At 35.0% G+C, this 18868-nt stretch overlaps 1 protein-coding gene across 1 annotated transcript in view; it reads right to left on the bottom strand.

Annotated features, from left to right (window-relative positions):
- The window catches only part of LAMA2 (laminin subunit alpha 2), a gene marked incomplete at its 5' end in the record, with an annotated part of 435223 nt that overhangs the window by 383865 nt on the left and 32490 nt on the right, over positions 1 to 18868 (bottom strand). Inside the window, one exon of the mRNA XM_019630849.1 lies at positions 13936 to 14178. Coding sequence (XP_019486394.1) covers positions 13936 to 14178 — 243 coding nt within the window. The remainder of the gene's footprint in view (positions 1 to 13935; positions 14179 to 18868) is intronic.

Genomic DNA, 18868 nt, shown 5'->3' with positions numbered 1-18868 from the left:
TTATTACTGAGTGAAGATGAAGAACAAATTTACACAAGGGGAATGTAATTTTCTAACTTGTAATCTTGCCACGGTTGCCATTCTCCTTTGTGGAATGAGTATCATAGGATTTTTGCTACCCATGATTAGAGTTTAAATTGTATGTCTTATGTGATTCCCAGGTTGCAGAACCCAGTGAAGTCATTCATTTATGTATTTCCAATGAAAATATTTGGCTGCAGTTGGTCCACCACAGTGCAAAATCGTACACATCCTCAGGCTAGCAAGCTTTGCCTAGATTTTTTTCCAGCTTTTATTTCATAGCAGGGAACCTAGTAAAGCAGCTCCTGACGTCTTTTTAAGTTTGCTTGTAAAGTGTAATCATAACCATTCTACTTCTGGGTTACTTGTCTCAAGGACTTTTGATGAGAGCTCTAGTGTTGAAATAGTTTCCCTAAGGATCAGAAGCTTATTTTAACAGCTTTAAATCCTTTGTTGTGTTTTCAAGTATACTTCTGCAATAAAGATAATGTACATTATCTTTCCTGTGTGCGACTGATTAATTGACACCCTCAGGTTTTGCCCAGTAGAGGGAGTGGGTGGCACTTAATTATCCACACAATGTTACACAGCCCTTGTGACCAAGAGTAAATATTTAGGAGATGTTAGATTGGACCTAAGGGGTTCAGTTTATGAAGTGGGATGATTATGAGATTAGCCATTAGAAGATTTCTTGTCCAGAACCTGGACCTGAGATTAAATTTGAACATTTACCACTATGTGACCACAAACAAGTAATTTAACCTCCATCTGTACAATGAGAACGATAAATATAACATTTTGGCTTCAAGAGTCTCCAAGGCTTTGGTGATAATCAGGTAAAAGAGTATGACAAGTCCTTTGTAACTGGTGAAGCACCACACACAAAATGGCTATTGCTGATATTATTGACAATAATTACAATAGCTAATCCAGTGATCCTCTTCCACTCCATGAGATTCTCATCTTAACTGAAAGGCTTAGTCCCCTTAGTAATGTGCAAAACATGATAAGACAACATCAGATCTAGTATTACCAGCAATTCCATCATGGAATGTTTGATCTATACTGCAGGCTTGAGTTTAAAATCACAAGATGAATTTCAATGGTCTTAAATGCTTCTTACAATATCATGTATTTAATCCTTTCTTTCCTCTTTTTGTACACACCAAATATCCCTGCTTCACAATTTTACTATCTCAATATGCTTTAGAATTGAGACCCAAATAACTGACAACAAGTTATAATTCCCAGTTCAGAGAGCTTTAATATAGGCTTTCTCAATGACAAGTTGCAATGAGTATAACAAGTGGAACTTGGTTTACCCAGCTTTCTTGAGATCCTTCTATAAGGTTCTAGCATAATTAAATAACTGTGTCTACAATATTTATGTGGAAGAAAAACAGTATGGGATGTTTAAGCTAAAGACTCCATATGATATTAAATCTTATTTCATTTTTTTGCCGATTTCCTTACAGAATAGTGATTTTTAGCATTTACCAAAAGTGAAGTGTATAAAAATATAGCATTCTTCATAGAAAAAATAACCAGCCTAAAAAATGAAATCTGAAATTTATTCAGGTCAAAACTGACAAAGTATTGAAGAAATGTTAAAATACTAACAGATTAATGAATCTAAGAGTATAGGAAGCTATCTTTTCTGACAATAGGATAGATGATGTCAATACAGTCCAGATAGGATTTTACCTAAATAATTAACAACAAAGGTAACAATTTGAAAGCATTACCATAAGTGCCCCCCCCCCGAAAAAAAACCACACACATTTTAAAGTTTTGATGGAACAAAAAATTGTATTTACCTAGATCTTTACTTAAAATTTTTAATAAACTTAACTTTAAGATGGGGAATTACTGTATCTCTGCCAAATGTAATATTTGATATAATTACTATATTCTGTAGAAATAAATTTCTTAGAAGTTGTTTAAAACCTTGTTTTCTACAACCTCTTCTATAATGTGCATAAAATGGTTAAGTATTTCCAAACATATGTATTTAATTATTGACATTGCCAACTGTAAAGGCTTCAAAAAAGGATGAGTATATTAGGGTATTTGAGAATTTTATTTTAAAAAGTAATTATGTTATAGTAATGGGTTTCAAGTCTGTCTAACATGGTATTGGGTTCTTTATTATATAAATGGATAAAGAATTACAGGATTCCTATATTCAGAGGGCTTTTGGTGGATCATTAAAGCTTGTGGTCAAAAACAAAAACATGTATATGATGCTTGAGAAGTTCTAGAGTTCTAAGTGGAGTTCTTGCACGACAAGGGTTCTGTTGTTCATTTACAATAGTAACACTGTTATGGACTGCATGTTTGTATCCCACCCCCAAATTCATATATTGAAACCCTAATCCCAATGTGATGATATCTGGGGATGGGGCCTTTGGAGGGAGATGAAGGTGGGGAGGAGCGTAATTAGGTCATAAGGGTGGGTTTGTCATGATGTCTAGTGTCCTGATAAAAGGAGACATTAAAAAGTTTCTCTCTCTGCCTTTTCTACCATGTGAGCAAACCAGGAATAGGGCCCTCACCAAGACCCAACCATACTGGCACCTTGATCTTGGCCTTCCTAACCCCAGAACTATGAAGGAAAAAAAAAAAATGTTTGCTGTTTAAGCCACCCAGTCTATGGTATTTTTGTTATAGCAACCCAAACTGTCTATGACACACACACACACACACACACACACACACATGCTTGCACATGCACACACACACAGAATCAGTGGCCTATGTCTTTGAGATGCTCTTTATCTTACTCCACTTGTCACTGGCCTATTTAATATGGGGTGGCCACAGACTAATGCGGGGAACAACCACAAGCTAGAACACTCATTGTGGAAAAAAATTATATTCAATAGCAATGACATATTATATGCAAATTAAATTTTAAAAAATTTTCTAAAACCTTCTTCATATAGTTTTTATTAGATCTCCTACAATGTGATTCTTATTAAAATCAAACCAGATATGTGTTTTGAGGATTCATTTCTGATTCAAACCTGTACCATCTTCCTTATGTACTTAAAATCTTTGTGCAGTATTCAACTGTGCAGTATACAGTGAAATTTTAGAGGAGTAACTTGTCTTAGGAGCCTCGAGAGTAAAAATAAAGGTGAAAAGTGTTTTACAACTTAGGCATATAAATTAATATTATAATCTTAAGAAGAATTGTTTATCAGTGGATCTTCTGTTGCTGTTAGTTTTGTTTGAAGGGAAACTAATTTTTGGAGGAGCTCTTTAAAAAAGATCTAAAAAGGCTACTGATGGTCTAAACTGGGGGATAAAAAGATACAAGGCCCCTCTTAGTGTGGGTTAGTTACTCTTACCGTGTTTTTTATTATCCCATTTCCTGTCATTGGCCATGTGAAAGCAATGAATAAAAATAATTATATGCAAGAAACACAGGATAATATTTAAATAATGAAAGTACAAAATAAGCTAAAAATAAAATGATAAAAAATGATGTAAAATACCTTAAAATATAAGTTATGCTAAAATTGATGAAACAAGAAAACGTTGTTTGAGAAGTAAAAGTCAGATTTAAAAAAATTAAGACAAAAATAATTGTGACAAGTATATAACACAATTGGAACCCATCTAATTCTAAAAGCAAAAATTATATCTGTATCTGTATCTACCTCTCTATCTCTCTACCTATCAATGACAGTGTGGAAAAAAATATATAAATCATTTGCCAGAATAAAGTTTGAGGAAGAAAAAAATATATGATAAATGTAACTATACTAAGGTAAAACATTTAAAATCAGAAATTAAACATTAAAAAGTTTTAAAAAAGCAAAATAAGTGTTAATAATGTAAATTTTTTAAACTACTACATTTAAAACAGAAGTAATTTACCCATCAAAACCAAAGTTTTTTTTAACCTAAAACATTAAAAAAAAATCCTGATAAACTAAAAAAAAAAAAAAAGTGGGCCGCAGTCCAATCCCAGGCCTGAGCAAGCTGGTGCAGAGAGAAAGCCTGCTAGGAGATGGGACTTCCAGGCTTGCGGTGGCCAGCAGAGTTTCCAGAAAACCCCAGACACAGAAGAAAGCTGGTGGTCTTGTGGCTTTCTGGTGCTCAGATGACACACTGGATTCAAACCACAGCTTCCAAAACTACTAGCTGTGGAACTCCAGCCAAGTTATTTCTCTTGAATAACTTTCTCTCAGCTGTAAAATGAGACACATATTAGTACATATGAGTGTATACTTGTAAACTCTTAGGTGTCTGCCTTAAAACAAGTGTGCAATGAAAGCAAGCTATTAATACTATTATCTTCCTGGCCCTGGGCTAACCCATATCAGCACTTGAGACCCTCGTCTGTTCCTCCTTGCCCTTTGAATTTCAGCAAGCTCACGGTTTTTTGCTTTGCTTATTCCTTCAGTCATGTTTAGTCTCCCCATCTCCCCTAGTGTTGATCCCACAAAACAGCATGGCATGGCTCTGCCACTTTCATGACCCCCACTCTCAATCCTATCTAAGCCGGCTCAGTCATCCCTCAGCGAGGGGTAGGCTTAAGCCAATGTTAGCTATTGAACTAAAACATTTGCTATCATATTATATAGGTAGGTTACAAGGAGGCATTACCATAAATGACCTAATATGATCTTAATTATAATCATGTGAACTGTCTGAGGCACGCATTGCATAGTTCAGTCGTCTGAGAGCCACAGTTAACCAGTGGCAGGCTACATCTAAAAGCCAAATCTACTGACACTGCACAGCACAGCCTTCTCCCACAAGGCTGCACTTCTGTACCCAGCTTAACAGAAGCTTACCCTTCTGTTCCATTTTACTAGATTCTGGTAGGTCCTATCCCATAACACTAAGATAAATACAGGCCTTAAATACTGGCGTTATCTCCTCAAGAGTTCATTCTCCTTTGGTTTCTCTGGCCTGCATGATGTTTCAACAATACTGTACTAATGTAATGAAGGTTTACTGATACTTTCTAGGCACAATATTGTGGGGAGGGGGGGCTTTATAAGCTGATCAACAGAAAGGAGGAATATGATATTAATTTTATCTTTATTTTTATTACAAAGATGTGCTTTTGAAATACAGTACCACAAATACCTTAAATGAATTACGGATTTTATATGTGTGTAATTCCAAAATATTTCACATGCTCTGTGCATTCCAACTGGAGTTAAAACATGCTGTTTATTGGAGGATGCCATGTACACCTCATTGTAATGAGGCACGTTCACATTGCCATTCCAGGTACTAACTGGCTCCATGTTGGTCAGTATGAGAATTACTTTTAGAGAAAGGAAGTCTAAGACCCTAAATAATTATTTCCCTCAATTGCTATTCAAAACCAATACAAATTAGTGACTTCCTGCTGCTGCTTCTTCCTAAAGGAGAAACTTGAAGAGTAATTGAGAAAGATTAATTCTTCCTTTCCATTCCTGCAATTTCACATAAACTCACACATGCAATCATGCTATCCCCTTAACATTATTACATCAAAGAAGGATCTCGAGACATTTCTTAATACAGTGTTGGGTTTGTTTCTTCATTCTCCAGTATTTGCAATTCTATGGATCACCATAATGTCAGGTAATAAAAAGAGGAAGAAAATATTCTGTCTGTATATATAAAATTCTGTCACATAGGAAGTCAAAATAATATCAAAGCTCTACATAAAATTTACAGGGGAAAAAAAACATGCCTTCAAGAATTAATGATGTTTTCTCCAGGAAATGTTATACAAGCCTGCCATGTATCAGAAGCAGAATCAGAGTTGGCCTGAAGTTCCATTTGAGTTGCAGTCAAAGAGAATGGGAAGTGTCATGGTAAGAAGAGGAGGAAATCGCATGTAAATAACTTAAAGGTGTTTGAGGAAATTGAAGCAAAAATTACTATGGCAACCATGAATATTTAGTTAGAGTCTAGTGACAATCCAAAGAAATTAAAAGGAATGATCCCCATTACAGAAAGGGGGAATTTTACATACAGAAATTTATTAGGAGTTTAGTTCTAAGACCCCTAAAACAGTGCCATCTATACAGTCCCATCCCTGTCAATATTGTTAAGGTGATTCTCCTCTCTTAGCCATTTCTCCAGTCATTGATAACCTAGTTACAGCTCAAAGTTTATTTATTCAACTCAAACCCTCCCAGATCAGTCTTCCAAAGCCAATCATGTTTCCTGACAGAAAACTGTTAGTCTCTCTCTTCAGTTCGGAGTAGTTAGATTGACTGATCCCCTTTCCCTAAATAACTGATGATCTGTTTTTCTCCAGAGTTTGGGAAGGCTGAAAATATATGAACAATAAGCTGAGAGTAGAGACATCAAAATCACCAGGAGTATATTGTTTAAAATATACATTGTTTCCTGAACTTTTCCCACATCTACTGAATTAAAAGCCTTACTCCCAGAAATAGCTACCTTTCAATTGCTGTCCGTGATTTCTAAGTACGTACAGCCACCTTTGGGAGGAATCCCTGCTGCAAGCATAGTTCTCAGTGGTGCCCCCAAGTGGCAGTTCTTGTTAGCAGTTCTCAAGAGCATCTTGGGGCAACAGCTTTGGGCAGAGGCAGCGCTTGGGGTGATCACAGCCCTTGTTGGAGTTGGCTCCCTATAGCACTGCTAGAGAGGTACGTGTATGTAGCTGTTCCCATCAAAGCTTTTTCTTTGGCTGGCCTCAAAGTAATGAAGAACCCCCTGAGGTCTGTTGCTTCATACCCTGCAACTTCTATTTGGGAGCTGAGGATCATTCTCTCAAAGCTGAGTAGAGCGGGGTCCCTGCTGAGCCCTCTCTTGGCATTGATGATACAAAATTGCCTTTCTAAAATGAATGTCTTTGAAGACTCCTGCTCAAAGCCTCCTTCTGTTTGCAAGCCGGATAACAACATACTGGGTCATACTATTACACCTGCAGTGTCCTCCATTATCCCTCCTTTGCTAGGCCCTAAGACTTGATTATCTCATAAATCTGAGTGAGCGTCTCATCTCCCTTGGGGTTGCAAGCCCAGGATGCTAGATTGAAAGAGAAATCTCTTTCTAGGAGTAGTTGAACCTAGTTATCTAGGGGACTGTGCACTGCTCTAAAATAGAACCCTTCTGGTGAATCCACATGATTAACATTTGTTCATCTCTTGAAGGCCGTGTGTGGGTCGGTGAGGGCAGAGAAGGAGCCAAGCCAGAGACGGGAGGGAAAAGAGTAGTGGTGGCTGGAGCAACCAATAAAGCTGAAGAAATAACCAGAGATGATGCTGTTAAGATTCAGGAGGCCAAAAGGAAAAGCTAAATGGTCTCCAATGATGATATAAACAGAGGGCAATATTGAAGTTTGGGTACAGAGGTTAAAATCAAGGGCTATGATATTCTCTAATAGATCAGTGAGGAATTTACCTAAGGTATCTTTCAGCTCTAAAATGATGCACATTTCATCTAAAATATAGTACTTTAGAATGTTATCAAAGTTTTGGTACATGTCTCCAAAATCTTCCAGACAAGTAACTATGTAATAAACCTTAGACTCCACAGATTTGGTGTTAGACATAGAAGACTATTTTCAATTAATGTTCTATACCTATAACATAAATACTATTGCTTAATTAGTATGATACAACTGAGACATGGTTATTTCATAAAACCTTATTTCATGGGTGGACCTTTAAAATACTCTAAACTTATTTCTCTTATTCTCTGACTTAAATTTATATTTAAAGGGTCTTGTGAAGGCCTAGAAGCAAATTATCGTTCAGTGTTTAATCAAAAATAGATATACAAATCATGGTGAATTTTTAGACACTGTTGTCCAGAATAAAAACCTATCCAGAAGCACAATAAGACATTTAAACTTATAAAAAGAAAAAAGATAATTGATGCACCTATAAAAATAAATATGAGTGATGCGGTGAGAAAGCTATTTCATCTCTATGGTATTCTTCCCCAAAACCTAGAAGTTAGAAGCTCAGTCTAATCACAGGAAAACATCAGGCAAACGCAAAGTGAGTAATATGCTACAAAAAACCTGACCAGTACTTTTAAAAGTGATCAAGGTCATGAAACACAAGGGAAGATTAAGAAATTGTCACAGATCAGAGAAGACTAAGGAGACTCAATAACTAAATGCAATGTAGTATCCCAAATTTAATCCTGAACAGGAAAAAAAGACATTAATGATAACCTGAATGAAATCTAAATATATCTAAGGTTTAGACAACAGTAAAGTATCAATGTTAATGTTTTAGTTTGGACAGCTGCATGGTGGCTATGTAAGATATCATCTTTAGTGGAAGCTGGGTAAAGGGGACATGGAGAATCTTTGTACTCTTCTGACATTTATGTAAATTTAACATAATTCCAAAATACAAAGTTTTTATAAAATGCATACGATACTATGCTTCAGTTTATACTAGATTGTATACTTAGTGCCAACGCTCTCAATGATAATGACTAGACCAACTGGACAAAATATATAAAAACTTTTATTTAAAGCCATCTGACAGCCGTCAAAAGGGTAAAGGATCACATTCTCATTCTCAAGGAGAAGAAAGACGTCTGAAGAAGTAATTAATTGGTGTATCGTGACAGCTTTTGTCCTGCGGGTATTTCTCAGTCCACAAGACATGGCTGGGAGACTGAGCAGTGCTTTGGATGGCCTTGCTGTGTGTGCAGTCATGTGCCACAGAGCAGTGTTTCAGTCCACGACAGACCGCATATACGACGGGGTCCCGTAAGATTATAATGGAGCTGAAAAATTCCTATGGCCTAGTGACATCGCAGCCATGCTAACATCATAGCACAATACACTACTCACATGTTTGGGGTGATGCTGGTGTGAACAAACCTACTGTTCTGCCAGTCATATAAAGTATACAGTACATAATAGTTGATAATGACAATAAACGACTATGTTACTGGTTTATGTATTTACTATACCATACATTTTACTGTTATTTTAGAGGGTATTATTTCTACTTATAAAAAAGTTTGCTATAAAACAGTATGCCATGTTATGCTGGTAGCAACCTCATACATCTGGTGTTTACCTCTCTTGATTACATCACTTAATCTTGTGCTTGATTTAATCTTAGTTTTTTGTTTTGTTTTGTGCACAATAACATGCTATATAGGCAAGTAGTCTAATATCTATAGCCTCTGTGTGTAGTAGGCTATATCATCTAGGTTTGTATAAGTATATTCTATGACATTTGTACAACAATGAAATTGCCTAACAAAGCATTTCTCATAATGCATACCTACTGTTAAGTGGCACATGACTGTACTAGGATGACAAAAGTTGGATTCCAGAACTAGTATGGAGAGGACTTCAGTAAATCCCACACACTTTGGTTCGGACTTCAAAGATAGAAATCCTAGAAATGAAGGTTAACTAGAATAAAAGCAGCTGTCACTGGGTTTCAGCACAGCTTTGGGTCATCTAAGTGTCCCAGAAGTTAGAATCCCTGAAATTGAATTAGGATTATCCATATTGCCTTTGCTTGACAGAAGCATAACAAAAACAAAAACAAAACAAAAAAAAACCAACAACAATAAAACACTAACAAGATAACAATATTATCTTAGGCCTCAAGTTATTTCTACATACAGTTTTTCAAATGCAACTTCTGTTATGCAAAAATAATCAGGAGTGATAGGATATAAGACAGCATAAAAAGAATCAGATAAAACAGAAATATATCCACAAAGGCTAAATATTAGAGCTGTCAAATGAAAGATTTTTAAATAATTATTACTTTATGCTTAAGATGAAATATAAAATGTTAAATATTGAAATATAAATTTTATTATTAAGTTAAAATGTCAATAGACACATAAAATTTCAATATAAAACTTGGCACTAAACTATTTGAAAGTAAACCAAAGAAAAATTCTAGAACCAAAAAAAGTAATAAATGAAATGAAGAATCCTATGAATAGTTTCAATAGCAGGTTTTACATAGCTCAAAACAGAATTAGTAAACGAAGTAAACGAGAAGAAAATATCTACAACAAAGAACAGAAAGCTAAAAAGATGAGTGTATACAAATGAGAGTGTAAGACACACTGTGTATACAGTTCCAAATCATTTAAATTGTATTTGTAGAGGAAGAGAATTGGAGAGTAGCAACTTCTAGAGAGTTAATAACCCAAATATTTCCTGAACTAATGAACAACATTACTCTGGATACACGAACCAAATAAATCCCATCACTGAAAATTAAAAAAAAAAAATTATCTATAGCAGCACTGCCCAATAAAACTTTATGCAATGATAGAAATGTTCTATTCTGTGCAATCCAATGTGGTAGCTGCTAGTCACATGTGGCTATTGAGCACTTTAAAATTTGGCTACGCAACTGAGGACTTGAATTTTAACTTAATTTGAATCAATTAAAATTTTAATTAATTTAACCACATATGGCTAATGACTATTGTATTGGGCAGTGAAGACCTGGAGCATCAGAATAAAACTACTGAAAAACGAAGACAAAGATAAATATCTTTAAAGAAATCAGAGAAAAGACACTACAAAGGACAGTATTATATAGTTACCTTTTCTATATAAACAATGGAAACTAAAAGACAATAAAATATGCCAAAGGAAAATAACTATAAATTTACAATCCTATACCCAATAAAAATATCCTGTAACAATGGAGGTTAATTCTGTTATATTCTTAGTTTAACCCATAGGCAACATTGGAGAAGAATTTGTATATTGGCCTTGAAACTTTTGAGATACTAACAATTGTTTCCGGTTTTCCTGTGTTCTGAGACGTCATCTTCTCAATGTGGCTCTTTTGGCTCACTCAGCAGAGGGTTTACTGCTCTCTGGACACACTTTTCTTGTAGCATTTATACTATCACTTTGCATTTACTGGTTTATATGTTTGTTTCTCTTACTTGACTGTCACTTCTCTGGGAAGTTTTAAACATAGCACTTAATAATTGTATTTCAAGTGGTATCCGAAAGTGCATTATTTTAAAACTAAAAGTTAATGATAATAAGATTTATTTCACAGTCACTTGTCAGTGAAATATTGGAGACAGGCATCCAAAAATTTTAGAATAACCCCACATGTCATATCATAGGTAATATCCAAAATTACATTACTTTAGAATGAAATGATGCTTTAGGACAATTTACATATTAAACCATTTCATGTATTAAAGAAATTCAATCTCAGAGAGGTCAAGTAGCCTGCTGAAGATCCCCAAAAAACAAGAGCTAGGACCAGAACCCAGTCTTCTAATACATGAACATTCCTCTGTATCATGTTATCTCAGAACTAAGACTCCTTCTATTTACACTGGATTCAGCATTTCCATATTGACTCCAAACTGTTATTGAGTTTAGCAATTACCATATGTAGTTTTTAAAATCAACTTCCAGTCTTTACTAAAGTATGAAAGAAACATTAACCTGGGTGTCAGGGAAACTGGATTCTTATCTCAGTTTTGTTGCTAGTTGAGCTGGAAATCTTTGTGAATATCCCCTATCTTCTCTGGACCTTTTTACTCCAAAAAGTAACATTTCACAGTGTAACCTATGTAAAATGAAGCAGATATTCTAGGAGAGGTCTGGACTTAATTATTGTTTTTAAACACTATCATTCTACTTAAAATATTTCTAATTGCTTTCTGTTTCACACCTCATCCACTTTCCTATAGAGAGAAATAGACTTAAAAAAATACATGTTACAAAGAAAGATAAGTTATTCTTAATTGTCACTATCAATGAGTATTTTTGGTGAATGTCTAAGAGTGAAAACAATATAGCCAGTTAAACAAACAAACAAAAAAACACATCTATTTGTTCCATGTTGACAGGTTGACATGGTCTAATGCAGCGGTTCTCAACCTGTGGGTCGCGACCCCTTTTGGGGTTGAACGACCTTTTCACAGGGGTCACCTAAGACCATCGGAAAACAAAAAGATATTTACATTATGATTCATAACAGCAGCAAAATGACAGTTATAGAGTAGCAACAAAAATAATTTTATGGTTGGTGGTCACCACAACATGAGGAACTGTATTAAGGGGTCACGGCATTAGGAAGGTTGAGAACTGCTGGTCTAATGGATGAAAAACCACTATCGGGCAGCTGGATAGCTCAGGCGGTGAGAGCGCGGGCCCTGAACAACAGGGCTGCCGGTTAAATTCCCACATGGGCCAGTAAACTGCGCCAGTAAGCTGTGCCCTCTACAGCTTAAATTAAAAAAAAAAAGTAACTTAAAAAAAATAATACTACTACTATCAATGCAGAAACAGCATGCTTTGGGGATATGCATGTAACTTGAGTTATATAACTATCTAGGTCCATTTTACATTATTCAACAAATTTCTGAGTTGGACCATTTTTTAAGTAAAGGACAGCTTTATAAATATTATAAATATTAGATAATTATTATTCCTAAACACTGGATCCAGGAGAAAAATAATAAAAATTCAACTCAAATATATTTTCTCTGTACTCCCTCCCTACTCTCCCCATATCCTCAGGCCACTCTGGTCAGGAATTGGATACCTCTAGGCACAAAGCAGGTTAAACAGCTGTTTGACTCACTGTATTTGACTACTTGTTATCTGGCAGATTGAGATTTCTGCTGAGAGCACCATTTGGAATTTTTTTCCCCAAAACTGATATTTTTTAAACATGGAATATGAAATACAGTGAGACACTGTGATACATTCATAGAATAATAGTGCCAAAAGACAGTGTGATAGATTTATGTCAAACATCAAACTTTGTCCCAGAAGTATTTAAGGAGATAACCCTACATTGGCTGAGGTGGACATGATGGAATTATGAATATGGGTTTTCTGGAAATGTGAATATAAAAATGATACTAGCTTCAGGTGTGTGGACTATTAAGGAGAGACTATCAGACATGAGTATAAATAGGGATGTACATAAGCATGTAGGACAGAAGGAGGTAGACAACATACGCTAAGGGGAGACAAATTGGGGAAACATAATTACAGAATCCAAAAGAGCCATTAAGTCAAAGTTTGCGTATTTCAGAGGAGACTAATAATAATAATAATAATAATAATAATAACTACACAATAGTTATTTCAGCAACAAAAATAGTTAATGCTTACAGAGCATTTAGTGTATATATATATATATATATATATATATATATATATGTAAGCTCTGCTCTAATGCTTTAAATATAATAATTTATTTAATCTTCTTGACAATCATATGAAGAGCTATTATTATTGTTCACAATTTACGGGAGACAAAACTAAGCACAGAGAATTTAAGCCTGATTCAAGTCACACAGCTGATAACAAACAGGTTAAGCCATGGTTTGAATCTGTGATTTAAAGGCAATGAATGAATCTAAAATCTTAACCACAGGATAAAAGACGCTACAGAGAAGTGGAACACTTTTAAATTAAGTGTATATAATAAGCAAAGCCTGATCAAAGAAAGGAAACCCCACTGTAGCCCTATGTGGTGGGAGCAGAAAAACATACAAAGAATTCCCTTTTATCTAGGTCTTTTGTGTGAATTATATTTCTTCCAAAATTCACCTCTTTTGTCCCCATCATCTTCAGACCAGAGTACACACAACTAAGACTTCCTTTAAAGTCTCAATCCTTCTCCAATCATTACAAACTTTTATCTCAGAAAACTCTCTTTCTATGCAAAATGAATCATTGACATTCCAGTTGAAACCCATTTCCTCTTCTCTGATCTTTATTGGAAATGTGAGATACATACTAGATGAAGGCAGTTAAAATTCTAATCACCTGGGTTTTTCCTTTTTATTTAATAACTCATTTAAACATACTTCTGCTAAAATCCTATTTTAAAGTCTCCCTGACACCAATTACTGATATCTTCACATCTTTCTGACAGCCTTATTTTGCCATCTTAAATGTACTTGTGGTGAGTTTTCTCATCTTACCTCTCCATTTTCTAAGGGGTGTATCTTGGAATAAAATGAAGTGCAGATGACCTCATCGTCTTTGGCATATGATGGTGGTCCAGTGCGGGGATAAATATTGTAGAGGGTTAGGCACTCTGCATCCGTCACAGCATGATACTGCCAGGGCTTGTATTCAACATCATCGAGTGAGCGTTCCAAAATCCAGTTTCCAGGCCGAGGAGAATTAGCTGCTTTCACAATCACATACGCAATCTGGAACACCTGCGGAAGAGTGACAACAATGTGTACCTTTGAATTCCAGAGTATTCTCACCATTTTATATCAACTATAAGGCTTAATGCTACAACAGATTTCATTTCAGATTTTATTCCATAATGCTTTATGTTCTCTGAAATGATTTTACTGTTACATTTTAATATTTAATACCTTTTTGCAAAGATGACATTTTGACAGCCATGTCTTTAAAAGAAATGGGTTAAGATTGGATTTTAGTCCTCTAGCAACTCATTGACACCATTTCACCTAATTTTTAAAAGTTCCACTATAAACACAATCACCTAAAGCATTCATGACATACCAATTTACTCATCTTACTGTGTTAGAGGATATAAAGTATGAGTTAGAAATTCCATGTGTGGATGATAGCGCTCAATAGTTTAGAAAATATGCTAACTTATATTACCTAAACCTCTGAAAATGATCACTTAGATGGAACTAGTGGGGTGCAGCAAAACAACACAGGGTTTTGGAGGCACAGTCCTGTGTTACAATTGTGCCCTCAGCATTTATGTGACCTGAGGAATATCATTTTACTTTTCTAACTCTTAGCTTTCTTTTCTGTCAATTAGGGTCAATAATAAGTACTCAACTGAAAGACAATCTGAATTAAATGAAATAATGTGCGCAAAGTACCTGGAAAGGACTTGACAGTGAATAATAAATGTCACTTCCTCTACATTCCGAAATAGAAAATAACGGAGAAGAACTTCTGGTATAGCAGACAACTGACTAAAACTGGAACATATTAAATGAACAGTTTCTGTACCTTCAGTACAAGAGGTAAATGTGTTTTAAAAAGGGGGGAAGGATAAAGAAAGGCATCAGAGTGACAATAGAGGGTAATGTGGCAATCATCTGTTTTCACATCTACATAAAATGTGAAGACGTAAAAGTAAATACTCTGGATGCTTTGTGATAGTACGTGTGTGTGTCTTTACCAATGCAGCCCATAAGTTCAAAAGAATAATGTAGAAACATTGAGTAACATTTATATGCAATGTCCTGGGTAGAAAGATAGATATGAATTAATTTAACTTACAGTCCCACCATCCATGGGCTGATAATATATTATAATAATGAGATTTATGAAAAATATACTACTAATAAAGCAACATGATATGTTCATGTTTAGTAAATGTTATGGGATATGGGGAGCCTAACAGCTCCAAGTTCTGGGTGATTGGGGTCACTGGAAGAGTTCAATTGGGAAGACAGGCCCACTAAAATGTGATTCATGCTTCTGCTGGGCCACAGAGGGAACCCTGAAAGGAGTGTACTAGAAATAAATGTTATCTGCTTCATAGTTTTGACATAGACCTTCATGAATACAGGTACAATATCTATGGTAAACTCTAAGGGGTTGAACTTATAAATATGAAAAGTTGGTATGAAGGGGCAATCTGAGTGGATCTGATGGAGGTCTTCTGAAATGGTCTGAGGTCTTCTGAGATCTTTACTAGGAGGCCGACACACTTGTGTGCAGTGAGGGAAAAACCACCAGCCATTAGATGATTGAAATTAGGTTTGATACTTGCTTTTTAGGTACAGTTGTAGAAAAACTGGTGGATAGAATACTTAAATAGTTTTGTACTTGTGGGTGAATTGCTGCAGCCCAAGCCTCCCAAATGCTTCCTCTCCCCTGAGACCATCTGGTTATCTCAGCACAGTCAGGAACAGCCAAGACATCTGTTCCGATTGGTCTGGACTTTGCTCTGTTTATTGAATGTCATTCCAGGGAAATACTATGAATCTATATTTACAATGATATGCAGATAAGTATAATTGTAGGTAGACACACTTATCTATGTTTGTGCATATAAATATTTGAATACACTTAGACCTTTTGGGGAAAAATATACATGAATATATTAAAGCTGTTACCTCTGGGGTTTGAAAACAAGGAATCAAGGAGAGAAGGAGGAGAGTTTTTACTTTTTATCTAAACCCTATTATATTAATTAATTAACATAAATGTCTTAGTTCTTAATAAAATTACTTTTAAAATAAAGAAAAATTAAAGCAAATAAGTATTGAAAGGATAAGATTAGGAGTAAGATGGAACATAGTTCATCAACCATTATCCAAAATACTTGCTATTTTTGCATTTTTAAGGTATTATTCATAAGAAATTATTTTAGACACTCCATATCCAACAACTCATTCACATGAAATTTCTTCATAAAGAAATTTGCTGGAGAATATACCTATTGATTAACCTTATACAACACAGACAGATCGTTGTCTCTATTATAAATATGAAACATCCAGTCCTAATTTCTGGTAATCCTAAAGTATTTTTGACAAATGATAAAAAATACAAATAACTAAATTGTGAGCTCCTAAATGTCAGAGATGCTATCCTTATTATAATCTGTTTGAAATAACCTGCATTCAACATTTATTAGATTCGGTTGAAGAACCAAAATCATTGTAACATGCTTCCACGTTACTTCTATAAACTTAACAATGTTTTTTGTTGTTCTTGTTGTTCTTGTTGTTCAAGCTTGAATCCCAGTCAACACCAGCCTATTTTGTCGCTTACAGTAACTAAGATATGCATTGCTTGGGTGTTCATCCTATTATGTTTCTATGAGCTGAGAAGTTACTTAAACTCTTTTATCCTGTTTCCCAATGTTTCTTTTTAAAAGTCAAAACCGAAGAGATACGGAGATAATGAGTACAAAACACTGCATATTCTCTAGGGAAAAAAAAAAAAAACAACACTATAAATATCTCAGATTAGCATCTTTTCTTCCAGGAAAAAAAAAATGCTCAGAGATTTTTTTTATATAGAAAACAAACAAACAAAATTAGCAAAATAATTAGAGATCACAGGTACTCAGAAAGATAGAAAGAGTAAAAATACACTGAGGTTATCAATAAAGAATTTTGTTTAAAAGACAGTTCAGAAAACAAATACAGGAAGAGGCCAAATTCTCTTGGAGCTACAATAAAGATGTACGACTCAGGAGCTTCTGTGTTGTTTCTGAAATAACAGATGAAGTCCATGGAAAACAGTTATACTAGAAACCCTACAGACTCTTTCTATACTTTAGTATAACAGCCAACATTAAGTGACATGGAAAAGTAGTCATTTCCTTAGAGAATATTAGAAGAGTCCCATTTCAAAACAGTATTCCTCTTTCATTTGTTTTCTATGGATTCTTTCACATTTCATGCAAAATTAATTAAATTAGTTGGCATGCAGCGTTTTGAATAAACTTTTAAAAAATGTGGTAGGCAGCATTATTGAAAATCTTATTTGAAGGAATCTGAGAACGGCTGTGAAAATTTTAACAGTGATTTTTCTAAGTACGCCCATTTTAATGATTCTAATAGAATAATTCTCCACTGTACCTGTGCTACTTTATAAACTATGTCTTCTGTTTTCAATATAAAGACTCTTCAAAATCAGTAGTCATAAAACCTTATTTCCAGGTTAATAAAACCCTAATCTACATGGGGTGCAACAAGGAGAGCAAACACCTCATTATAAGAAACATAAAAATGCCACAACGGGTAGGCTTTGATGAACCTTAGATATCAACACACAATTGCCAGATTTTTCTCTGTTGGTGGGCACTTTTCACAAACTTGGTGCATAAAGAAAAAATCCAAAATAACTTTTGAAATAATACCAAATGTTTCACATTTTACACATAACAAAGTGAACTTTCTATTTCATATCCCATTTGTATGTCACCTACCAAAATAATACGTAATTACTTCATTGATCCAGAATTGCATTAGATGTTCCTGCTATGACAGGCAGTGCATTTCAAACTTGATCTCTTTTAGGGTAAAATTGGACAACAGAGTCTTTCTAAAGAATCCTTCAATCCCAAAGTAACAAGTAACATATAATGACCACCGCATACAATGATGTTTGCCAATATTGTCATACCATGGCTGAGATACAATATTGGTACAGCACAGGGGTTAAAAGAGGAGACCTCAAAGATGAAAGTGAGCATCCTAGGGACTTTGGCCACTCTGTGCTACCCTGGGGCTGAATATCTTGGCTCATCTATAACCCATGTAGATAAGTCTGATATCTAGAACCAATTTCTAGCTCATGAATTGCTAGGTCTGGATATTTTTGAAATATTCTCTGCTATGACTCTGTATGACTCTATCATAGCTTATCCTAGTTCCTTTGTCCTTTGAAGAATCACAAAACTAGAACAATGCTACCAAAAAAATAATGTTTCGGAGATTTTACTGTGGCTTTTTTTTTTCTTAATTTTTTTTTTTAAATTACAGTTGACATTCAGCATTATATTAGTCTCAGCTGTAGAGTATAGTGGTTAGATATTCTGAGTGTCACTGGCACACAATTAAGAGAACCAGGCCAAAGTATGAATCCTTAATGATGAAACAAAGCTATGGACTTCTGTCTCTTCTAGTCAAATCCCCAAGAAAGGCATGAAAATACTAACGAAGGTCACTCTCTAAAGAAGATGACAATTCATCCTTCTCATAGAACTTGACCTTAATTACCCTCTTCCACTTCTTCTTTCCTAATCTCTCAAGAGAACAATATGTGGCCACTTAATTTTGTCCATGTTGAGCCCTGTCTCTTTTCCCACATGACTGTCTGCCTGTGAACTTCCTATAGAAAGTCTACACAACGGAACTGCTTAATTGTGAAAGAGGCTTTGCAATGTTCTAG

Source organism: Hipposideros armiger, unplaced genomic scaffold (assembly GCF_001890085.2).
Source record: "Hipposideros armiger isolate ML-2016 unplaced genomic scaffold, ASM189008v1 scaffold_957, whole genome shotgun sequence".
Lineage (NCBI taxonomy): Eukaryota > Metazoa > Chordata > Mammalia > Chiroptera > Hipposideridae > Hipposideros > Hipposideros armiger.
This window is presented reverse-complemented; position numbering and strand designations above follow the sequence as displayed.